At 46.8% G+C, this 25,573-nt stretch overlaps 1 protein-coding gene and 1 long non-coding RNA gene across 2 annotated transcripts in view; one reads left to right on the forward strand and one right to left on the reverse strand.

Moving 5' to 3' along the window:
* Window positions 1–16,396, reverse strand: part of LOC308577089 — a 135,589-nt gene extending 119,193 nt beyond the window's left edge. Inside the window, exon 1 of the long non-coding RNA XR_014003428.1 lies at window positions 16,321–16,396. This is a non-coding gene — a long non-coding RNA (uncharacterized lncRNA). The remainder of the gene's footprint in view (window positions 1–16,320) is intronic.
* On the forward strand, window positions 12,525–16,312 carry FOXE1 (forkhead box E1). The gene has a single exon (XM_081176808.1). It carries the CDS (start codon window positions 13,109–13,111, stop codon window positions 14,210–14,212), a length of 1,104 nt encoding a protein of 367 aa, XP_081032934.1. The 5' UTR covers window positions 12,525–13,108; the 3' UTR covers window positions 14,213–16,312.
* Window positions 16,397–25,573: the final 9,177 nt, after the last annotated feature.

The following is a 25,573-nucleotide window of genomic DNA, read 5'->3' on the forward strand; positions in this document are numbered from 1 at the left end:
AGAATAGCATATGCCCCACAGGAGTCAGCAGTAGTAGCAACATATTTATTTGTTTAGGTATAAGCCATAACAACAACAAAGACGTTCAGAGTGGAACCACAGATTTGGCTCTCAATTCATTGGCAGCCAACACAAATAGAGAAACATGCAAGGTAACATAAATTTTCCTTGTCCAACAGCAAAAGGCACACAAACTCACACGTTACAACATTTCTCCTGTGGCTGAACTCGGATATTTAACTCCAAATTGTTAGGTTTCTGATGGTCTGTCTTAACACATGGATACAGCCTAGAAATCTCAAGGGATATCAGTTAAAGAAGCTCTCATGGAAAGACTTTCCTTGCAATTTAGACATGGACTGGTCCTCCACCAACATGCTCTCTTGAAGTGTGTTTCATATAATATTCCTGAAGAGCTACTCTAAACAACATACATTTATTATGGGATAATACATATGCCACTACGAACAAAGGAAACAATAAAAACAACAAGAATTCTGAGAACAGTTCAATTGAGTTAAATGGGACTTAGTCCCTAATAAATGGATTTTAAAAGGGTTTCGGGAACCTTTGGCCCTCCAGATGTTGCAGAACTACAACTCCCATCATCCTAACCATTGGCCATGCTTGCTGGGGCTTTGGGGAGTTGTAGTTCAGCAATATCCAGAAGGCCAGAGCTTCCTCACACTTGGTTTAGAACTGCAATCCTTGGTGAACTGGAAACATTTCAGTGGTTTAGAACAGAAACACTGACTCCCCCCCCCCCAAATTTGCACCTACATTTTACACGCTAGCAAAGAGAAAGACCACATTATTTGATTCCACGTTCAAAACACGGGAGGGGAAAATCCTCCTTTCAGGCCAGCAGGCAACAGGTTAAACTGCATTTCAGGCACTGACCTCTGGAGCCTCCTAAAGACTTGCAAAGAGCGCAAGTCAAGCATAGCAAGTCAAGCATAGCCGAGCAACTTTCAGCTTCAGATTAGGAAAATATTTTGCCTCTGCCCAAAAGAAGTCAAGCCCAGTTATTTGCATATCTGTTCCTGATTTGCTATGAAAAGGAGTGAATTGGCAACCATCATGAAAAAACTAGGCTTCTCCTTTTTTCTCAGATGTGGACAGCGGAAGTGGACTTAGGGGTTTTCAGAAGAAACGCTTGCCATGAATGTGAGAAGGAGCCTCGGAACCAGGCCTGCAGCTGGCCTTCTCCTCACAGTTAACTCACCCACAGGCTTCAAGTAAAGGCCCTTCAGATTAACATTGTAGTAATTCTGCCCTGTTGTCTTTGTCCATGGAGTTTTCTTGGCAGGGATACTGGAGTGGCTTGCCGGTTCCTGCTCCAGGTGGTCTGTATAGTTAAAGCCGTTTAGTTAAAGGTCCGTATAGTTAAAGCCATGGTTTTCCCAGTAGTGATGTGTAAAAGTGAGAGCTGGACCATAAAGAAGGCTGATCGACAAAGAATTGATGCTTTTGAATTATGGTGCTGGAGGAGACTCTTGAGAGTCCCATGGACTGCAAGAAGATAAAACGTATCCATTCTGAAGGAAATCAGCCCTGAGTGCTCACTGGAAGGACAGATCGTGAAGCTGAGGCTCCAATACTTTGGCCACCTCATGAGAAGAGAAGACTCCCTGGAAAAGACCCTGATGTTGGGAAAGATTGAGGGCACAAGGAGAAGGGGACGACAGAAGATGAGGTGGTTGGACAGTGTTCTTGAAGCTACCAGCATGAGTTTGACCAAACTGCGGGAGGCAGTGGAAGACAGGAGTGCCTGGTGTGCTCTGGTCCACGGGGTCACGAAGAATCAGACACGACTAAACGACTAAACAACAACAATTCTGCCCTGTGCCCTGGTGTTCACAGTAGTATTTGTGTCGCTTTCAGCCAAATTTTTGTACAAAGGTGTCTCAAGGCAACTCAGCACCTTGTCGATGGAACTGAAAATATTACCGTCGAACATTCAAGAACAGATCTGAGGCATGACTGACCAGGACATTCTCCACTGAGACTTTGCAGTTAGCTGCTGCTGCGCCCTTGGCCAAATGTAGGCTTGGAGCTATCAGGAGTTCTCTATTGTTTACCAACTGCAAATTCTGGCATAAGTGTGCATGTGAGGAAATTGAGCTGACAGTGTTGACCCAGATTAGATTTTCAATTCCTACATAGCAAGCTTTGTATGCTCAGCATTTCTTCAGTCCAAGTTCAGCACATGTGGCACTTCCCCTGCCCCATAAAATCCCCTCTCCTCTTTCTTTCATCAACCTGGTTATTGTTCGACACCTTCGTTAAGTCAACAGGCTTGATGCAGATGAGCCATAGCTAAAAGCATTTGGCTGGCGAGGCCTTTTTCAAAGCTCTAATCCCTCCCACCCACCCAATTCAGTTTGACAATAGAAAAGGCAAGATGTTTATAATGCCCCATAACTGATCCTGAGCCTAGCTAGTGATTCTGTGCCCCCACACTGAACCTCCAAGCCCCAATGTCTCAGGTCACTAGCATCGCGTGTGGAAAGTTTTATTTAAATGGCATTTGAGACCTCTCAAACTATCGTATTAACAACCCACTGTCTCCAGAGTGTTGGAGAGGGTGCAATGGTCTGGGCAACTGCAGGCACATGTGGTGGGATTGTGCTCTCGAAATCAGTTTCTAATGAAGTTTCAGAAAGAGTCTGTCCCAATGCTCTGATCCTACTGGCTGAATACTCTTGGAGGTAGGAGAGATGTAAATGAGATGAAATGTCTTCTTCTTCTTTGGCGATCACTCGTAGCCAAGTAAGATTGTCTTCCATAAACACGGTTTTAACAATGAGTCCGTGATTACGGAGGCCAATTCTGGAACCACACGTCCTTCCACAGTGGGGACTTTGGTTTCTGGGCAGGAGTTGATCAGGGTGTGGATTTGCGGTTGGCAAATTGGTTGCGTGCCTTCCTCTTAGCACATTTCTCCCTTGCGTCCGGAGTTCAAGTGTCATCATGACACCTTTGGTAAAAGCTGTTCTCCAACTGCAGCGTTCACAGGTTTCCCAGTTGTTGGTGTTTATACTACATTTTTTCTCCTTTAGAAACACATTTGAAAGATAAATCCATTTAGAGATGAAAGATTCTAGAGCAGGGGTAGGCAACCTAAGGTCTGTGGGCCGGATGCGGCCCAATCACCTTCTAAATCCGGCCCTCAGACGGTATAGGAATCAGTGTGTTTTCACATGAGTAGAATGTGTCCTTTTATTTAAAATGCATCTCTGGGTTATTTGTGGGGCCTGCCTGGTGTTTTTACATAAGTAGAATGTGTGCTTTTATTTAAAATGCATCTCTGGGTAGGAATTCGTTCATTTCTTAATTCAAAATATAATCTGGCATGGTCTGAGGGACGGTGGACCGGCCCACGGCTGAAAAAGGTTGCTAACCCCTGTTCTTGAGAGCATAATTTAGGTCCCAGGGCCAGCCATCTGTGGGGCAGCATCAGCCGTGCATGCTGTAAACAAGATTCCAACTGAAATTAAGCATTTGAGGTTAATTCAGATTCAAATCCAGGTTAAAGGTCTTAATTATTTGATGGGTCTTAGATCTTTTTGGTTTGGCATCTTAAATTAGAATTCAAATGAGTATGAAAAGTGGGGAATTCGTGGAAGGGAATTTGGGTCGACTTTAGAAAAAGGATTTAAGATTGAGTACTGATGTATAAATTTAGACGTTGTTAAACTGGTTTTTTAAATTGAACTAAATATAAAAAGGTTAAAAATTGGGGATAAGAACTTGTTGAATTAACAATTTGAATTGGAATATAAGAAGGGGAGGTGTGGGGAAGTCAGGGAAATATGTTATAGAAAAATAAGGATTGTAAGCTGTATATGTTTTCTTTTTTGTTTTTTCTTTTTGGTTTTTTAATGTATTAAAATGGAAAATTCTTAATAAATATTTATTTAAAAAAATAAAAATAAATTAGAATTCAAATGTTTATTGATGAGGGGACAGGTAAGGCTAGGAGGCTACAACAGGATCTAGGAAGTGATCTCCAACTGATTTTCTGTAGACCGTCAAGGGTGTTTGACCCACCCACAATTGTTCAAAAGCAGGAAATAAAATAATTAAATTATTTCTCTCCCCGCTCCCCTTACAGTAGCCTGATGATGAAATGAAGAAAGCCAAGCAAGAACAGAGTGTCAGCGCAAGGTCTGGGGCTCAGTTCAGTTCTGGTACTGAAAATCAAATTCTGAACCTCAGAATGTGCTGAGAGCCACCCTTGCCCTTTAATTCTAACCATTCTGTATTTTGCACGGGGCTGTAGTTGGCAGATCTTCGGGTTCCCGTTTTTAGAAAACCAAAGTAGGTCTGACAGGATTGAAACCTGTCGAGAACACTAACAAAGAGGGGTGGGGGACAGGATTATACGAATATTTTGCTTCCCAGAGTCAAGGCTGCAAGCACCGCTTTGAAATAAATGTTTGTTGTTGCCGCTGTTTTAAAAAGGAAACACGAAGCGCCCACTCATCGCAGCTAAAAGGGATTTAAATAACTGTATATTTGTCTATATTTAACGAGCAACGTGTCCAGCTCCGCAAGTCATACGCAATGCAACCATCTTAATGGTAAATATGGCTCACGCACGCCTAAAACTTAATTCCTCCTCCTCCCCCTGCCTTGCAAAAAACCAACAACTTTCCATTTGATCCGATCTCCGCTTCGATTCCAGCCGAAATCAATGGAAAAGTGGACTTAGGACCGTAGGAGACTTCTGGAGAGACGTGTGCATTCCTATCCGATTCCTGTTTACTCCAAAGCAAGTCTCACAAGCAGCTTACTCCAGAGTAAGTAGGCACAGGATTGCTCACTCAGAAATACAGATGTGAACTCCATACTGTACCCCTAAGCGGGTCTTTCGCTCTCTTCCATCTAATGAATGGGACTGCAAAGTTCTTGCCCAGCAAGCTTGTTGATTAGTTTCAGTGAGTTGTTACTATTAATATTATTGTTTATTAAATTTGTATTCTGCCCTTCCTCCGAAGATCACGGGGCGGTTCACAACGTGAAAATACAAAATAAGAACACAAACTATACAGTAAAACAAAAAACGAACTAGGAACAACCGTTGAAAAAGCTGGCCAATAAACCCCACAATCAAATATTTCCCATCCCGATCCTATCTCTGTTTACTCAGAAGTAACAGCCTATGAGTTTAATTAGGCTTTATCGTGAGTAAATGAAGAAATTGCAGTTATATACAACTAAGAGTAGACCTATCAAAGAGTAGGCCCAAATTAGTCTGTCTATTAATATCAGTGGAGCTACTCTGAAGTGGCCTAACGCTGGATAAAATCCCTAGATCTTTTTAAAAAAACAAACATACAAACCCAGAAGTCAACAATGTCCACAGTATGATTTATAGTTTGCTGATCCTTGATCTTAACCACACATCTTTGAAAATTAGATTCGGCACAACACGGCCAGGATTTACTGCTTTTGTCTCTCCACCCCGACATAAACAATGTATTATTTAAACGAACATGTAACGGAATAAAAACCGGTAGCACAAAACACGACGTTAGCAGTAGCGGAACTAGACATAACAAAACGTTTTTACGCACCAACCACAAGAATAAGGCACCTTACAAGTGAATAGAATTCAGTAAGATTTAAGGCTGCATTCCTGTGCACATCCCACTTGAGTAAGGTGGGACTTACTTCCAAGTAAAGGTGGGTGAGATCTGCTCTCACTTGGCACAGAAGGAACCCCATCAGAAATCGAGGAAATCAGAAATCATTTGGAGGAGTCTGTTTCAGCGATCCAAACAAATGCCTTGCGTCGTTTAATGTTGTACAATCCAGGAATCAATCGCCCAAACTTTACACAAAACGGGGTGGGGGCGGGGGAGATCTACGGTTATTGCTTCCAAATAAAAGTACTTAAAAATAGGGTGGCCATATTTTTATTTTAAAGAAAAAGCATTTTTAAAAACCACTTACGGCACCCTTATTATTTGTCCAAGTACTGTAAGTCCCATTGCAATCAACGGCGCTTCCTTCCCGTTGCAAAGAGTTTTGGCCTTCTGAGCTACCCGGCCCAAGCTCTGGGGGTTTTAAGGACTTGATAAATCTGCTCTGGCTGCCGCAAGTCCTGGGCAGGTAGGTGTTTGTGAGTGTACAAATGCAAAATGCTTCCCATCGTTGCAATAAGAAGTGCCGCGCGATTACAATGATAAAAGAACGATTACGCACCGTAAGCCTCAATATATGCAGCCGTTTCGAAAGCAAAAAGTGATTGAAGGGAAAAAGCAGCAACGTACGTATTTTATTAACGAAACTATTTTGGGGGGACTTGGAAGCTTTTCGGGACGAGAGATTTGCTGTTCAGTCAGCTCTGGAGAACAGACGAAGAAGCGCCCCTAACGCGTTCGGAAAGCTTGTTTTTGCGCGCCTTAGAAACGGAGCGCATCTCGCCGGTCACTTTCTGGGAAACTGGGGAGCAAACGAACGAAAACCACGAATTTCGTTTACAAGCTTTCCTTTTCATCTCAAAGTGACTTGAGTGTATTTCAGAAAAGAAAACAAAACACCCGACCCCAAACGTTTTTTCCGACACCTCGCGACTGCAATGCACAACACTGAGAATTTGCGCTCTCTGAAGGAACCCCCTCCAACAGGAAAAAACAAAAACTTCATGGATATTTTATTTTAGTTATAATAGTCAGTCTGCCATCTCCATGAAGGGCATCGCCACGAAAGCTTGTTCCCCGCCCCGGTTTATTCCTAGCGCCCCAATTTTTTTAAAAAAATTGAAGAAAGCGTATTTCTTACAGTGAAGTGGATGGGAAGGATTTCATTATCTTCAGCGCATTTGGAGACAGGGAGGGATTTAAAAACCCACAAAATAGCATGATGTGCTTGCAAAAATAATACGGTGTGAATTGCACTTAATTCTCCTCACTGTTGGGAGGGGGGGTGTAAATTGCAAAATAATGTATTTGCAAAATATTCTGCAGAATAATATTTGCGAACTTAATTTCGAAATAGCTTATTTGGGGCTCCCTGAGCAAACTAGGTAAATCATAACCTCAACTCTAAAGGGGTTTTTCTCAACAGAGCTGCGTCCCTGGACTTGAAAACGCAGGGTTAAAGGCGAGCGTCCTCGCTAGGTTTGTTCAGAGCAAACTGGTTAGAATAGAGAGACGTTCCTGAAACAGAAAGTAACCAAGTCGTGTGACTTACCTTTGAAAACAAAACTTTTTTTAAAACCCCTTTTTAAGCACCGCTTAAAAGGCAAGAGTTTGTAAAATGGTCTGGGTAGGAGAGAGAAATCTATTTAATCTAGTCCTTAAGACTTGCCTCTGATTTGGATGGTTCTAGCCACCCATTTCGGCGTCATCTCTTGAGCTGCCTTCTGCAACAGCGGTCCTATATGCTTTTGTGTTTTTCCCCATATGTAGCAGATCTATCCAAATTCTAGTTTCTATTTGACATTTCTATAATAATTCAACCTCTTAGCTGATTAAGTTATAAAGGTTTGCGCAACGGAATAACATTGGATTCATATAATTATTCCTAATTTCTTTCTTACTGGCCATTAGGAAATAGGTGAGATTTGCCCTTCTAAATCTGGCCAAAGGGGCACGAGGCCAGCATTCTCAGGCTGAGATCCTGCGCACATCCCCCTGGAACTAAGGCCCTGTTGGATGAGGTGAGGCTTACTTCCTAGCAAAGACGTGCCAGATGGGTATGACTGCAATCTTATGCACTAGGAGCAAGTCCCATTGAAATAAATATTACTTTTGAATAAACATTGATAGGATCAGGCTACACAAGCAGCGCTTGGGAAGCTTACAAGCAGTTCTTAAGAGAGGCAGCCACTCCCTGTTGCTTGTCTTCTGCATGGTATTCAGAGCGGTATACTTTATCTGAACATGGAAGGTCCATTTATGCACCGATCCTATCCATACTTTCAAGGGACTAGGCAGCACTGAGGTCAATGTGACCTACTTCTGAATAAATATGCATACAAGCTTGCATTGTCAAAAGTCACCTGTATGCTTCAGGATGTCTCCAACCTTATATTCAATTATGGTTCCTTGATTCTCATTTTCACTTGTTTTAATTGAGCCAAACACAAAGTCAGGCATCCCATTGGCAGTGGCGTAGCGTGGGTTGTCAGCACCCGGGGCAAGGCAAGTAATTTGCACCCCCTAACCCGTGGATTTGCGCCCCCTAACCCTAACCCCCAGATGTTGCGCCTGGTGCGGCCGGCCCCCCCTGCACCCCCCATGCTACGCCACTGCCCATTGCAGCAAATGCAGCTCAAGAGAGTCCTTTTCGGGGGGGGGGGCTCTCTCCAGCACTGGCTTATTGATCATTCCATGGTCCACATCTGTGACAGTAACTTTTCAATGCAATCACAACCCACTTACATCTACACGAGGGTAAAGTCATTTGGTTTGATCCTGCTGAAACCAGTGTATGGAGCTCAGTAGTATGGATGCCGGTTTGTGGTTCTGAGATGTTGGTTTTGGTGAGGGGTTGTTTTATTGTAGCTAATTATTCACATTGGACTGCACAAAGAAAAGAGAACATAAATATTTAAAATAAAATTAAAATAAAAGTCCCAGAAATTTCAATGGGAGAGATTCAAGCAGATGGTTACTTCTCTTCACAAAACAGAAAATGTGTAGAATGCAACATAGCTGTTTGAGGAGAAACTGTTTCTTTTCCTGTGCTGCAGAGTTCATCAACCTTGGAGATGTGGGCTAAGAATAGAATGAAAGGACTCCCTGAGCAAGTGCAGAATTCACAAAGGAAAGAGAGCCTATACTCTTCAATGGCTGTGGCGGGTGTGTGAGCCTTCAAGATTAGACCGCAGCGTTTCTAAATGAATATTGGTTCAACTTCACTCCAACAACACTTTTTCTAAAAATTAAGCACCATTTCAATTCCTCATCAAAATTGAATTTATTTATTTTTGGGGGGGAATCCATATTTGGATAATATTACAGTGGAATTCTGTACAGCCTATGCAAAAGCGAGCCCCATTGAGTTTAATTGGACTTAAAAAGGTAAAGTGACCCCTGACCATTAGGTCCAGTCGTGGCGGACTCTGGGGTTGCGGCGCTCATCTCGCTTTATTGGCCGAGGGAGCTGGCGTACAGCTTCTGGGTCATGTGGCCAGCATGACTAAGCTGCTTCTGGCGAACCAGAACAGCACACGGAAACACTGTTTACCTTCCTGCTGGAGCGGTACCTATTTATCTACTTGCACTTTGACGTGCTTTCAAACTGCTAGGTTGGCAGGAGCTGGGACTGAGCAACAGGAGCGCACCCCGTTGCAGGGATTCGAACTGCCGTCCTTCTGATCGGCAAGTCCTAGCCTCTGTGGTTTAACCCACAGCACCACCCGCGTCCCATTAATGGGATTTACTCCCTTGTAAATGAGTATGGAATGCCATCTTAGTATTTATACAGCATTTTTAGAATGTTCAATGAACTTTACGTTCCTTAACTAAGTAATCCTTCTTAACAACCTTGTATGGTAGGCCAAGGACATTTCTGGCTCATGGCTTCTCCCCTTGGGCATCACAGTATTCTAGCTCTCTTGACCACCTTGTTCACTTTGACCGAGAACATATTTTACTCGGCCAGCATCCTAACCTGCAGAGGAGATACACTTATCCAGATTCTAGCCAAATTAGATCCTAGATCAGTGGATGCAAAAGTCTGGAGAAACTGTTGCCCTTTTATGCAAGCAGAGCCACCGAATGAAACAGATTCATTCCAAGACATAAACACCTCATTTCAGACACTCGTGCCGTTACCATTTCTGCCGGAGTTTATATAGCATGTTGTTTCATGGCTGTGGTTGTACGCGGCCGTGGTGGCGGCTGATTGATGTTTCATGGGCATATTGTATTGCTGTTATTTCTGCAAGGTGCTTTGGGTGCTGCGGCTGGGAAGCAGCACAAACATTAGCACAATAAATAAATACCTAAGCGAGCAAGGACTCTGCTGGGTCAGATCAGCTCATTTCTAACAGTGGCTGGCTAGGGACCTCTCGGAAGCCCACAAGCAAAAACAGCATGAAGGTGGTGTCAACACCCCACAACCCACCCCGTTTGACACCCCTGCCCCACCAGCAATGGTTTAAGGTAGCCACCCTGGCTGTTAGCCTGTTGACAGGTCTCTTCTGTGTGAATTTTCCCGTCCCCTTTTAAAACCACCTTAACAGGAAGCATCACCACCAAAAGTCAACTCTGCCCACAAGTGAAGTGCAGTACGTACTTTCTTTTTGTCTGTTCACTGGGTCACAAACCTTCTCCAACACACAGAATTCGAGTGCGGTGTGAGAGAAAATATTCCATAACCTCTCTCCACAGCACTGATGATTTTGCAAAGTGAAATCTATGGGCTACTTTTAAAATGAGGCTGCATTTTAAATTACATTTTAACCTGTGTTTTAAATTGTGTTGTTTTCCCCCCTATTATGTTTTTACTGTAATTTTACTGGCGTTAGCTGCCCTGAGCCCGGCTCTGGCCGGGGAGGGCGGGGTATAAATTATTATTATTATTATTATACACCCACCCCTTTTATTTAAACTCAAACTAATCATCCACATTTCAAGGAAAGGCTCCAGAGCTTTCAATGAATCCTCAGCAGTGGCGTAGCGTGGGGGGGTGCAGGGGGGGCCGGCCGCACCGGGCGCAACTTCTGGAGGTTAGGGGGCGCAAATCCAAGGGTTAGGGGGCGCAAATCCACGGGTTAGGGAGCGCAAATTACTTGCCTTGCCCCGGGTGCTGACAACCCACGCTACGCCACTGATCCTCAGCCAGCAATCACTACACATTCGCTTCCCTAAATGGCTAGGAGTCCTCCGTTGACTGACTGGGATTTGACGGGCTCCTATTAAGCAACATTCTCAAAGGGGGGGGGGCGCAGAGGTGAAAAATGCTTGCTTACTTCCCTCTACCATGCTTTCTCTCCTGGAGGGAAAAAGAGGAGGAATAGCTATTGCAAGTTGATTGCGAGAGCTCCCCCACCTCTTTGGTCCTCGGCGATTGCAGCTGTATATGCAAAGCAGTCCACTGCCATTGTCAAAAGACCTGGTGAATTAATGGGGATACAGCCGAGAGGTACAATACTACCTGTTCAATGTCTGTTCAAAAGTACCTCCCACTGAGTACGATGAGTCTTATTCTCGGGTAAAGGATTGCAGCCAAATCCTGCAATGCTAACCCCGTAATTCGGGGCCTCTGATCCAGCCACCTCAATCAAATCCCACCCACCCCCCGCCCAAATAAAGCCCCACTGATTTTTGGCAGTCGCAAGAAAGAAAAATGAAAGTTCACACAGTGACTCCTGTGATGGGGATGCAACCTGCCCCCTTGCTGGTCATCAGTTCGATTATTTGACCAGCAGAGACGATCCCCTAGCCCCTCCCCCGCAGCTGATCTGCAGGGATCCCTTGAGGAGAGGTGTGTGTATACAAGCCTGCCTGCAGGAGGGGGGGGGGAGAGGCACACCTGCCGCTGCCAGCGGCCCCTGGGTGGTTGGCCGAAGGTGCGTGTGGTCCTGGAGCCCAAAAATGTCAACCCCCCTCCCCTGCAATGAGATGAAAGTCCCATTGAACAAAGGCAGACTTACTTCGAAGTAAATGCACGTGAGGATCAACCCGCTTGCCTCACTTTCCTGAGAGTGCTGGTGCACAGGAGCCCTCCAAACTGCCAACATCCATTGCAGGATTCCTACCCACTGGAGGGAATGAACTAACTGGTAGGCGTACACATTATTCCTTCGACGCACATTCTTTGCCCTCGAAGAATTCTGGGCGCTGCAGTTTCCCCCTGGACTCAGAGAGTTACAACCCCCAGCAACCAGTAGCAAATGACAGCGCTCAGAATTCTTCGAGGGCAAAGAATGTGCCTCGACTTTTGCTTTAAACGTATAGCACACGTGTAGTCTTACAAAATTGTCACAGTGCTCAAGCGGGGTGAAACGCAGCGGGCGAATTAGGATTTCCTGTTAAATGAGCAAAAGAAGGCTTGTTGCCGGCCGTGGGATTTGCTGTCGAGCAAAGGCCCAGATGGCCAAATTCCGAGGCACCGACCCCGCCACGAGAACAGGGCCGCCGCGCCCCTCGGGCACTGCGCAAAGCCGTCCGCCTTGCGCGCCGTCGGGCCGCCTTCCCTTGTGTCCCTCGGCGCCTCCCGGCTGCGTTCCTTCTGCCGAGGCGGGGAAAGACCTGGCATCCGGGCTTGGCTCCGCACCTCCCCGCGGATGACACCTCCCGGCTCCTGCCCTGGGCCAGGCCCCTCCCTCGGCCACCCCTCTCGGCAAAGCCCCGTCGGTCTGCGGCGCCCCCAGCATTCTCAAGAGAGGCTGCCCGGGCAAGCTGCGTCTCCGCCCGTCCCTTTAAGGCACAGCAGCTACAAGGGAGTGCCGGCTGCCCAGGTGCGCAGCGAGCGGCAGGAGGAGGAGGCACAAAAGCGCATCATCCCGGCCGGGACTCACCCTCTGCTTGGGGGGGGGGGCTGGGAGGGAAAAGGCGCTTGCATCTCTCCGCGGGAGGGAGCATTAAGTGATACCCGAAAGCGCACCCCGTCGGCTGCTCAGGAAGACACTAGGCGCACACCAGCTCCGGGGCAGCCCAGTCTTCTGCGCGGCTGTCTCCTCTCCGGCGCCCAAGTCCCACTCTGCCCGAACTTGGGTGGCTCTCTGGGCGGTGGGGCCTCGATCCCAGTCTCCCGACTGCCGGCGCTGCGTTGTTTCAAGGCAGCGCCGCTCGGCTCCAACCGCACGTCCAAGGCAAGCTCTGATCACCGACGCCACCCGCGGTAACAGCGGCCCGCTCCGTTCCAAGGGCGCCAGACGCCGCCGATCCAACCTACCCTAAGTCACCTCTCCAAGGATCGCTCTCCAGCCTTGCCCGCGACTTTCCCGGCGTCGGCACCTGAGCTCTTCGGACTCCGAAGCCGCCTGGACCCCTGATTGCCCGCAGCCACCGAGGGAGCCTTGGAGACCCTCCATCGGAAGGCAGCCGGGAGCAGCGAGGCTGGCGCGTCCGCATCGCCAAGGCTGCCCGTCGCTTCCTTGGGACCTGCTGCCCCGCCGTCGGTGGCAGGGCCAGAGCCTGGGATGACAGCCGAGAGCCCCCAGCCGTCGACGTGCGCCGCGGGCCAGGCCGACTCCGAAGGCGGCTCGGCGTCCAGGCTCGCCGCTCTCGTTAAGGTGGAGCCGTCGGCGCACGGGGAGGCTTTGGAGCCGGAGCCGTCGGAAGAAGAAGCGGCGGCGGCGGCGGCAGGGGGAGGAGGCCCGCGTCCCGGCGGCCGTCGCAGGAAGCGCCCGGTGCAGCGCGGCAAGCCCCCGTACAGCTACATCGCGCTCATCGCCATGGCCATCGCGCACGCCCCGGAGAGGCGCCTGACGCTGGGCGGCATCTACCGCTTCATCACCGAGCGCTTCCCCTTCTACCGCGACGGGCCGCGCAAGTGGCAGAACAGCATCCGCCACAACCTGACGCTCAACGACTGCTTCGTCAAGGTGCCCCGCGAGCCCGGGCGGCCGGGCAAAGGCAGCTACTGGGCGCTCGACCCGCACGCCCGGGACATGTTCGAGAGCGGCAGCTTCTTGCGGCGCAGGAAGCGCTTCAAGCGCAGCGACTTGTCCACCTACCCGGCCTACATGCACGATTCGCAGGCCCAGCCCGTCGGGCCGGCCCTCAACGCGCCCTACGCGGCCCCCGCCGCCCTCTGCTACCCGTCGCAGCCGCCCCTCTTCAGCCTGGGCCCGCTCATGGCGCAGCCCAGCCCGGAGTTGGCCCACCAGCAGCACAGCCCCGACGTCACCCCTTCCCCTGCCAACGCCTGCTCCTTCGCGGGCACCGCCGCCTACCCCAGCCAGGGCTGCGCTGCGGGGCCTGGCCTGCACAGGCCCCACAACGCCATGCCTTACTCCTACCCGCTCCCCAGCACCCAGCAGCTGCAGGTGAACCAAGGCACCTACTCCCAGAGTGGCGGCGGTGGCGGCAGCCACCTGTTTGGGGCCTCTGCCCGCCTAGGGATGCCCACCTCGCCCACCCTGGGGAACGACGCTATGGACTTCTATGGCAGGATGTCTCCCAGCTCCTACGGTTCTTTGGCTCACGGCTACAACGCCGGCGGGCAGCTTGGTAGTCCGGGGGCCTACCTGCGCCATGCGGCCTATTCCAGCAACATGGAGAGGTTTGTTTCTGCCATCTGAATCCGAGAAGGGACTTGGTTTGGCGGAAGGCAGTGAGATCTGCGGCTGTGCCCGCCTGTTGGTGGCCTGCATTATCGTATCCTAATGCTTCATTGCCATGAGCGCATTACTTTGCGCTGTGGGGTGGGCTGTTGTGGTGTGCATCTGCCCAGTGTGACAGCACCCAGTGAGTAAAGGGCCTCAGAGGATCCGGACAATGGAGAGAGACGTGGTCTGCAGTTCTTGGCTGCCAGAAAGACCTAGGATCTGTGAAGCTTATGCACTATAGGATAGGAAGCTAGTGATATTGGTGGGGCCTGTGTTGCGTTTACCAAGAAGGCAGAGGGAAACCTTTGTAGGCAAGACTGTGAAGTGTGAAAATACAACTTCTTCAAGCCAAAGGAAATGTAAAATATTTGCGTTTCCCCCACCTCTGGGCTTTCCTCTTCCTGTTTGCTTTTGTGGGCTCCTTAGCTTTCCAAAATTATACGCTGCAGCAGTAATTTCAGCCGATCTCACTTTCCAGTCTTTTGGTTTAGCCGGATTACTAGGAAATTATGAAAAGCTACTAGGTGTGTGCTTCATATTCTCAATTCCAGGTTTTCAGTGACTCACAAGCACATTTGGACAAATAAATACACAGTCAATGAATCATACTTCCTTTTGGGTACTTAAGGCAAATGCTTTGTATAGTTCTCTATATAGTTTTCTTGTGGTTTTAGGAATGCAATAAATAACTTTCCCCACAAATTTTGTCAGACAGTTGTTCTGATTGCAGCTGATAACTTTTAGTTGGGTGAAATTTAGTTAAGCAGGCAAGGGAAACCTCAGTGCGCTAATTGTTCAGTGACTTTCTTTAGCCTCGAGTCAGATTTCTTCTGTTTTTCAGGGTTTAGAAATCTGTAATTAACATCCTGTATAGTTAGATGGGAACATGTTTGTTAATTGCTTAAAGATTAGATGTAGGAAAGCTTCCAATCCACTCCCATGTATTCTTCATTCCAGGAAACAAATGCCGTAAAACAAGACAGCTCTTTCCCCATATCCAACATACTTATGGTAGTTTTTCTCTCCTTCCAACTTGGGTTGTTACTTTCTAGAAATGCTTAGTCCAAGTCCAGTGTACTCGTGTTTTAATAACCTCTCTCTTTGTAATACAAAAACCAAAGGGTTTATTGGAAAAGGCACCCTGCAGTCTGCCACCTGTTTGCAACCTGCAGAACTAGGCTTTACCTTTAATATTGAAAATGCAGTGGAAGGGTATACAGTCGCCACCCTCTCACCTGTTTCTTCATTTGGGGAAGAGATGAGTCTAAAAATCATTGAAGGAGTGGGATGGGCAGTGCAGGAACTCCCCAATCGGCCACTGCATCATTAATGCTAAAGGTAAAGTCGAGTTCTAGAGGTAAATTATCTGACAATCCTAGCTCAAACATGTGCTAACATTATTATTAGAACTGGTGTGGTCATGGATTTAGTGGGCTGAGCACTTTTCAGATACCAGACAAGGACAGAGCCAGACATGCAGGTCAATAATACTAACAGGGTTCCATGCACTGTACCATTTCATATATTGGGTACAGAAATATATGAGTGCTCGCATGTATATGTATGTGTGTGTGTGTGTGTGTGTGTGTGTGTGTGTGTGAGAGAGAGAGAGAGAGAGAGAGAGAGAGAGAGAGAGAGTTGTATGTTAAAGACAAGAGTTTCAACTAACTTATTTTTCTACACATAGAGAGTTCTTTACACAGGGAACACTGAAACTTAAAATCCACACGCACACCTGCAGCTTGAAGCGGTAGAATCCTGTGAATTCTGGACCGTGATTCGCATGCAAAGAGCGTATGATCTGCAAGCATTCCTTGGGAGTATTTCTCCTTAAGGGCAAAGAAACTGCCTTGCTGGATCAGTGGAAGGACCATAATTCAGTGGTAGAGCAGAGGTTTTGCGTAAACATGGTCCCAGGTTTGAGCCTTGCTATTCCCAGGCAGGGCTGGAGACACCTCTCTGAAGCCCTGGAGTGGGGCTCCCATTCTGCGTAAACAGTACTAAGGCAGGTGGACCGATTGTCTTAACTGCAGCTGCCTGTGTTTCTATATAGAAAGAGCCACTTGTGTTTGTTGTTATACTGTAGAATATACCGTATTTTTCACTCTATAAGACGCACCAGACCACAAGACTGTTTTTGGAGGAGGAAAACAAGAAAAAAACCATTCTGAATCTCAGAAGCCAGAACAGCAAGAGGGATCGCTGTGCAGTGAAAGCAGCAATCCCTCTTGCTGCTCTGGCTTCTGGGATACCTGTGCAGCCTGCATTCGCTCCATAAGACGCACACACATTTCCCCTCCTTTTAGGAGGGAAAAAGTGAGTCTTATAGAGCAAAAAATACTGTACTTACAGAATATGAAAGGGCCTTGTAGGAGAGCATCTACCTTGCATGTAAAATGTTCCAAGTTCAATCTCCAGTATGAGAAAGACGCCCTGGAGAGCCATAGCCAATGTAGACAATTCTGAGCTAGATGGATCTCTTCTCTGATAAGGCAGCTTCTTAGCTTACACATGTTTCCATATCAGACCAAGAACCATTCTTAAAACAGTGATGAGTTCAAAACCTCTGGGTTTTGGCAAGCAGGGCACGATAAGAGTGATGGCCTTCCTTCGTTCCTGGCACCTGCTGTTCAGAGGTATACGACCAGCCAACATGACTACTTCAATTATGGTGGCAAATAACTATTTGCAAGCTAGTCCTCAGGATATGTGTTTCCTCAACAATCCTTTTCTAAAGTTATCCAAGCTACTGACCACTGCCAGCTCTTATGGAACGTGAGTGCCCACCATAAGTTAATTATTGTGCTGTGTGAAGAAGTGCTTTCTTTGGTCTGGCTTGATCCTACTTGCCAATCAGATTCATTGGGTTCTAGTGTTTCAATTGGGATTTTTTTTTAAATGTTATTATATACCACTGATTATTTTTTTGTCCATGTGTACAGTGAAGAATGGGTTGCAGTTCCAGATTTCTACGGGGTACCAAAATTCTGAAAACGTTTGTGCCAAAAAGCCAGCAGATTCTTTGATATGAATAAAGAACACGCATTGGGCAATTTTGCATATTCTTACAATTTTTACATGCTCTTGGTTATGTGATATGTTTGGGTTTCATTTAATGAATGTTTGGAATTTTTGTTTTGCTCCTTTTTTTGTCATGGACCTAAGGAAGGGGGGGCATACAAAAGAGCTGCAGAACAAAGGGGGAAGAATTGGATATTCTAACTGAATAAACTCCAGCCCCGAATAGTGGAACCTTCCTTTCAAGTCCTCTTAAGTTTTTGAGCTTTCTGTAAAAAAACAAGCAAAACCACTCTACATGTTCTGTCCCTAACCATAAAGCACATAATCAAGCTTTTTGTTTTATTTTCAAAAAAGGAAAGCTTGTCAGTGGAATCTACAAACATATAAAAACTCTGTAAAAATGCTTTTTTAAAAAACGTTTTGAAAAATACATTGGATTTTGCATAGCTAACTGTCACCATCTAGTGTCACATTTGTATATTGCACTTCACAACACATTTAAAATGTTTTATTTGTAGCTGTATAATTCTGAGTCCCTTGAATCACTGGAGATCCAACCATTTACAGTGCAGCAAATTATTTTTCTAGTTCTCTTCCAAGATGATTTATAAGAATTCTAGGTGATCTTTGAACCAGGCTTGAACAATGAGAGGCACAAATACAAGATGGGAGACACCTGGCTTGAGAGCAGTACATGTGAAAAGGATCTAGGAGTCTTGGTTGACCACAAACTTGACATGAGCCAACAGTGTGACGCGGCAGCTAAAAAAGCCAATGCAATTCTGGGCTGCATCAATAGGAGTATAGCATCAAGATCAAGGGAAGTAATAGTGCCACTGTATTCTGCTCTGGTCAGACCTCACCTGGAGTACTGTGTCCAGTTCTGGGCACCACAGTTCAAGAAGGACACTGACAAACTGGAACGTGTCCAGAGGAGGGCAACCAAAATGGTCAAAGGCCTGGAAATGATGCCTTATGAGGAATGGCTAAGGGAGCTGGGCATGTTTAGCCTGGAGAAGAGGAGGTTAAGGGGTGATATGATAGCCATGTTCAAATATATAAAAGGATGTCACATAGAGGAGGGAGAAAGGTTGTTTTCTCCGGACACGGAGCAATGGATCCAAACTACAAGAAAGAAGATTCCACCTAAACATTAGGAAGAACTTCCTGACAGTAAGAGCTGTTCGACAGTGGAATTTGCTGCCAAGGAGTGTGGTGGAGTCTCCTACTTTGGAGGTCTTTAAGCAGAGGCTTGACAACCATATGTCAGGAGTGCTCTGATGGTGTTTCCTGCTTGGCAGGGGGTTGGACTCGATGGCCCTTGTGGTCTCTTCCAACTCTATGATTCTATGATTCTAGAGTGCTGTCTACATTCTACTGAAGTCAGTGGCAGAACTTGCTGGCATCACGTTCTGGGTTGCATGCACAAAAGTGAAAGATCATGGTGGATTGTCTCATTTCCTTTCCATAAATCCAAAATGTTTTGTGACTGGGTGCTTCACAATTCTTCACCTCCTTTTCTTGCTTTTCCAAGACACCATTGTGTAGACTGCTTGCAACAAAAGCACATTTAGTCCTTGTAGCAAGGACTCTCAAGAGGTTGCAAACTTCTGGACGCAGCAATAGGAGCACTGGGAGGGCCTTTTATCTGTTTACAGGCAACAGACAGGGTTGGCCAACTTCTACAAACCACTCCATTCTCTAGGGTGGGCAGACTTCAGGTTTCCAGGACCCCCTTTTGCTTTTTACTAGAACCCCTGAGCAACTATAAAGCCTGGTGCAAAAGACATACATTTAGAATGAATTCTGAGTGCAGGAAATTGTTTTGAGTTGCAGAACAGAACTGAGCTCACAGTCCTTCCAGGGGTAAAAAAATCTCTTCTTGGTTACTCCTGCCCCACTCTCACACATTGCATTCTTTATTTCGAAAGCATAATTTCGGGAAAATGGGAGTTGTATTCTTATTGCTATTGTTAAACCATTGGGAGTCAGAAATCCTTACTCATCTCCTGCAAGTTATCAGGGGCTTACAGATATGGGAACAAAACGTCGGTCCCAGCCCAGTGTTGCCCGGGACCTTTCCCACTTTAAATGTGGGATCTACATTTTGCTCTGGTGTGGAGCAAGTCCCACTAGATCTAGCAGATCTACCAGTACCTTCTCTCCATTGCTCATTGTCAGGAAACTGACATCGGAGCAACAGGAGAAGGAGAGGCTCTCCAATTCTGCAGGGGAAGGTACCAGCACTAGGGGGAGACGCAGCTTGATAGAGGGGGAAGGAATTCAGCGTAACACCAAGGAGCCAGGAGAGCAAATGGGAGAAGAGGGGGAAGGGCTCCGGGATTCTTCCTTGGAAGTCAGTGAGGAGAGCACTGGTCCTCCACTACCCACGCCATCCCTGCGCAGGAGACTCCCACGCAATGAGAGGCGGAGACGATTGGGTGTCAAACAGCTTTTATGCTGGCAAAGGTTTAAGAAACGCCCACAGACAGATTCTGCTAGCGACTGAGGCAGCCACGCTGAGATGGGCTGTGCAGTCAAGACGGTTTAACCCAGGCAGCCAAGCTCCCAAAAGGGGACAGTTTACACACGAGTAACTCCAAACCACTACACCAGGCAAACCACTCAACCAGGCAAGGGAAGGGAATCTTTCTCAGCTAGAGAGCCACATTCTTTTCTAGGGAAATCTTCCAGAGGCCACATGGCAGGAGCCATAGACAAAAGAAGATATATGTTACAATGGTCATAGCCAGGATTTTTTTTCTGGGGGGGAGGCTTTTGTTAGGGAGGGGCAGAACCTCAGATTTGTATTGATTTGTGTTGATTTAGGGTTGGCAGCTGCCCCCTGCCCCCCCCCCTTGGCTACGCCCATGACTCTTACCTTTGTACAGTAGGCTAGTTATATAGAAATAGAATAGAAAATAGAAATACTTTATTGTCACTGTACCACTTGTCTACAGTGAGATTAAACAAGCCCCCCCCCTCGCCCCCACAATCTCTCAGTCCTTGTTACACTCTGTGTGCTGTCGTACGACCACCAACCCCGAAGATCAGCTGCAATGTTGCTGTCTTCCATTCAGCAGCCTCATGGCCCATGGGTAGAAACTGGTCTTTCTACACACCACCTCCATCATCTGTTCAGGTAAGCAAGAAGCTTTATCAGAGCAGAAGGACATTCTATCTAGGCAACGCCCCCCCAAAAAAAACCATTAAAAGGAGGGTGCCAATTAGGGCCGTGCGGGATTGTGTGGCCTGAGGAGACTCTCAAGGGCCAGCAAAAAATCCTTGGAGGGTTGCATCCAGTTCCCAGGCCTGAGATTCTCCACCCAACAAGAAGGAAAAAGAGGAATGAAAGAGAACGGGGGAGCCGTGAGCAAGGAAAGATGAGCATAATAAGTAAAGTTCCATAAGGTAAAGGGACCCCTGACCATTAAGTCCAGTCGTGACTCTGGGGTTGCGGTGCTCATCTGGCTTTATTGGCAGAGGGAGCCGGCGTACAGCTTCTGGGTCATGTGGCCAGCAGGACTAAGCCGCTTCTGGCGAACCAGAGCAGCGCACGGAAACGCCGTTTACCTTCCCACCGGAGCGGTACCTATTTATCTACTTGCGCTTTGACGTGCTTTCGAACTGCTAGGTTGGCAGGAGCAGGGACCGAGCAATGGGAGCTCACTCCGCTGCAGGGATTCGAACCGCCAACCTTCTGATCAGCAAGTCCTAGGCTCTGTGGTTTAACCCACAGCGCCACCCTGCACGTTAAAGATGGAGCCCAGGTCCAAAACGGTTGGTGATGACTAGATCTTTGGGGAGCTGAGCAATTTTATCCCCTTCCCGCCACGTGTCTCCTGTAATATAGTTGGCATCACCAAGCAGTAAAGACTATCTGGAGGATCTGTGCTCAGATGGTGTAATGAAGATATTCATGGGGGTGGGCTGCTGAGGACCACTTCTGCTTCCTGAAAGATTTCCTCGAGAGGCAAGCTGGCCAATTTGAATGGGTGGAACTGTGTGTTAAAGGCATTCTTGTGTCTTTTTAATTTTTATTCCAAGTGTATTACTGTAATAGCAAAGGAAAACAAAATGATTAAAGATGGCCTTCGAAAAGTGAGTAGCAGTTTCTACTTTATTACCGTAAATTGTAAACTTTGACTGTATCACACAAACACACATGCTGAGATTTTGGCAAAATACACATTTATTTAAGATGAATTGACCCATGAAAGGCATATGATTAATCAACTAAAATGTCATTCAAATATCCGGAAATATATAAAATTGTATTTGTACCTCTGGAGAAACAGCAGATGGTGCTCATTCCACCCTGTTTCAGTAAAAAGCCCAAGAAGGCTTCTCTTCCCTCCAGATTTGTAGCTGCTTGCACCTCCTTCTGCTCATATTCACAAAGCAAGCAAAGTAATGGCCTTGTGTTACTTCATAATCTGGCCACAGGGTACCACCCATCACCACCCTGTTATATCCAAAGCCACAGGTAAATGGTAAAGGTAAAGGACCCCTGGATGGTTAAGTCCAGTCAAAGGTGACTATGGGGTTGCGGCGCTCATCTTGCTTTCAGGCCGAGGGAGCCGGTGCTTGTCCACAGACAGCTTTCTGGGTCATGTGGCCAGCAGGACGAAACTGCTACTGGTGCTACTGGTACCATGGCAAGTGCCAGAGTGCACAAAAACGCCGTTTACCTTCCTGCTGCAGCGGTACCTAATTATCTACTTGCGCTGGTGTAGTTTCGAACTGCTAGGTTGGCAGGAGCTGGGACAGAGCAACGGGAGCTCATTCCGTCATACGGATTCGAACCGCCAACCTTCTGATTGGCAAACCCAAGAAGCTCAGTGGTTTAGAGCGCAGCGCCACCCACAGCCACAACACACGGTCCAGTCCTGATGGACCAGATTCTTGTGTCACAAGAACAGGGGAAAGCCCATGACACAATGAACACTGCAACTGAAGATCAGTAGTATCAGGCAAGGGGCTCTTTCTGGGAACTTTGTGTGCCATAACTGATCTCCTGATGAACCGCAACATTCCCTGGAACAAGGTTTGAATACCACTGTTCTAAAGAATCTGGAACTGGTCACAGTCCGAGCCAGTACAGTTCAATAAACTGTGTCATGGGTTCCAGACCTCACTCAGTTTTGTCCCATTGTGCATTTACATAAATGAGACGAAAACACTAGATGGCATTCTTCATTCCCATACTGCCCTTCAGCTCAGAAAGGCAAATAGGGTGGTTGTGTGCAGCAGAGAGTTGAATGAGGAAGTAATGTATATTTTTCTGTTTCTTGTCTTCTCCTTTATATCTTTCTTTAACTGGAAAGCAGATGGTACAAGCAAAGGGTGTTGTCTACCTATATGCAGACACACATTTATTTCTCACTAAGGTGGTAACCTATCCTTGGGTTATAATATACCACTTTGGGCTGCTGGTGGGAGCCCACAGGGTGGAATGCTCCTCCACACAAATACAAATAAAAAATGAAAAATCCTGCATACGAAACAGTAGCAAATAGAAGATTAGGCTAGCTTCAGTCTCCCTGACATCTAGTTTCTATGCAGCAGACTATTTTCATTTTCAATTTATTCACAGGAGTCCCCACTTACATTCTGGCACAGGTTTCATAGTGGAAAATGGGACTATGCACACTCACAAACAAGGAAATTGGAATCTACTGTATATTTTTGAAAGTGGTTTTGTCTTTCTGCTCGTTTGTTTTCTGTAAGTTTAGACAACTCTCTATGTATCGCCAAATTTGGCATGAGGGTTCCCGAGGTGGAGGTGATGGTGTTCATTGTGTTTGCTCTTCACCCCCCATTTTGAATCAAAATGGCAGATCTTTGGCATGACTTTGCCCGTTTTTCGACATAGTTTCATCTGTCTCTTGTGACAGCACCACCAAACTCCGCAAAGAGGTTCCTGAGGTGGGGTTGGGGATCTATGTTGATGTTTGGGTGGCAGGTGCCATTTTTAATCAAAATGGCAGACTGAAATGTGACTTTGATGTGACCACACCCAAGCTTCGTCATGGGTTTGTGGGATGTGATACTTAAGTAGCAGTCAAGTACAACATTCCTTATTTTCCTATAGCGGACATGCAAGGGGATGTTTGGTCCAGCCAGTCGAAAACTTCCTGTTTCCTCCTGGCTGGGGCATACTTTCTTTGCATGTGACTGTCAGGTGTGCATGCAGGAGCCAGGCCCTGTGACCAATAGGACTCTGCAGGACTGGGGCCTTCCTAAGTTTGTTCTGAAGAGGCAAGGCGCGGCCACACAGGTGAGGCCAATTGGTAACTCACAGCACCTGGTGGCAAGAGCCGGGAAGGGATATAAGGTCAGCATTTTCCCTTTGGCTCTTTGCCACAGCAACATGTTCCCTCCCTTTCCGTGTTTGACTCCTTGCTCCTCGGACCCCTGACTTCATGACTCCTTGCTTCTTGATCCCCAGACCCGACTTTGTGACTTCTTGCTCCTTGATCGTCGGACCCTTGGCTTCTTGACTCCCGGCTCTCTGACCCTCGGACTCTTGGCTTTCTGACTCCTGGCTTCTGGACTCCCATTCCTGCTCCCACCCCGCCATCTTGCCCCCAGTCCCAACGTCCCCAGCCGGGACTTCGAGCGCCTGTGAACTGGACTGTGACAGTGACTAGAGGTGGGCGTGACCTTACAGTACCTGTGCAGGTACAAAAGCACTAGGCATACAGCACCCTCCCTCTCTTTTCTCTTCGGCTTCCTCCATCATAGGACCAGCAGCTTTTTAGCTAGAGATGCTCTGTTGGCTTTCAGCAAACAAAGGGACTATCTCCATATGGGATAGACTCACATGTATATACTTTGTAACTATGTCTGCCTTCAGGGATCCATCTGTGAACTGAATGTGTGAGTAATTTTCTTTTATATACTTTAAACAAGACTGTGGCGTGTTTATTCTTTTAAGGGGGATATAAGAGGAATTACCAGGAATCTGATAGGGAGGCTTAAAAAAGCCTGCAAGAGCTACCTGCTGTGCATTTAGAAGGGGAATGTAAAACTCTGCTAAGTTATAGAACTTGCTAGCGCAAGTTAGGAAGGTAGTATTAAACAAGATATCCTCTCCTGCCTCCTTGAACATTCCAACAGGGATATCGTCACCACCCCTAGCACAAGGGTTCCTGAAGTGGGGGTCAGGGTCTTTGTCACTGTTTGGATGTCACTTATCATTTTGAATCAAGGTGGTGGATCGAAACATGACTTTGGATTGACTTCACCTGATTTTTGATGTTGACAGGTCCAAATTGCACAATGTTTTAAAATCACAATATGTTTTGGTTTCTAAAAAATACCTGGGCAGCGCTGGGCACTTTCCACTATTAGGGAATGAATGAGGGGCATGCAAAGATAGTCTCTTTCCAACTCCCTTTTCCTTATCACTTTTCATTTACCCGATCTGACCTGGGGGAGTCTTGCCACCAGACCATTTGAAGGACCCTTTCTCTTCACCTCCTCCATTCATATAGTTTCCCACTGACAAGTTCAGCTGCTCACCCCATCTGCATGATAGGGTGAGCTCCCATTGCTCTATCCCAGTTTCTGCCAACCTAGCAGTTCAAAAGCATACCAGTGCAAGTAGATAAATAGGTACCGCTGTGGCGGGAAGGTAAACATCGTTTCTGTGTGCTCTGGCTTCCATTCTGGTGTTCCAGACGTGGTTTAGTCATGCTGGCCACATGACCCAGAAAGCTGTCTGTGGACAAATGCTGGCTTCCTCAGCCTGAAAATGAGATGAGCGTCGCACCCCATAGTCGCCTTTGACAGGACGTAACTGTCCAGGGGCCCTTTACCTTATATATATATAAACTGAAGTATTGTGAAAAGTGAAAGAGTGATGAACAGGTCCTGAACAAAACTTCTATATTTAACTATTTTAAAAACACACCAACACAGATTATATACTGAGATCTGGCTCCTCTGAATGGGGCATGTGGCCATAAGTGGAAATAGGCTTCTTTCCTTCCCTACTGCAAACAAAATGGCGATGTTGTGCTCAGGTAAGGAGCCAATAGAAATAGGGATGTGGTAGTACCCACATGACAAAACCAGCCACCGGGGCAGATTGTGCTAATAAGATTCCATGCTAGATGCATAATGTGTTGTTTTTTATTATCAGATTTTCTGCATTATGAGGAAATCCGGATTAAATGCAGGAAAAGCAAATAAACTCCAGCCTAAAAATAAACTCAATGGAAATAGAGGATGAGAGGGAGAGCTGTTGTGAGCTTGGGACCTTATAGGTTCAGGAAGGCTCTTTCTGAAGATGTGATGCAAGGTGTC

The sequence above is a fragment of the Podarcis bocagei genome (assembly GCF_964188305.1).
Source record: "Podarcis bocagei genome assembly, chromosome: 17".
NCBI classification, from domain to species: Eukaryota; Metazoa; Chordata; class Lepidosauria; order Squamata; family Lacertidae; genus Podarcis; species Podarcis bocagei.

Excerpts from the sequence above, each read along its gene's own strand:
- FOXE1 (XM_081176808.1), top strand. The coding sequence starts at position 13,109 with ATGACAGCCGAGAGCCCCCAGCCGTCGACGTGCGCCGCGGGCCAGGCC.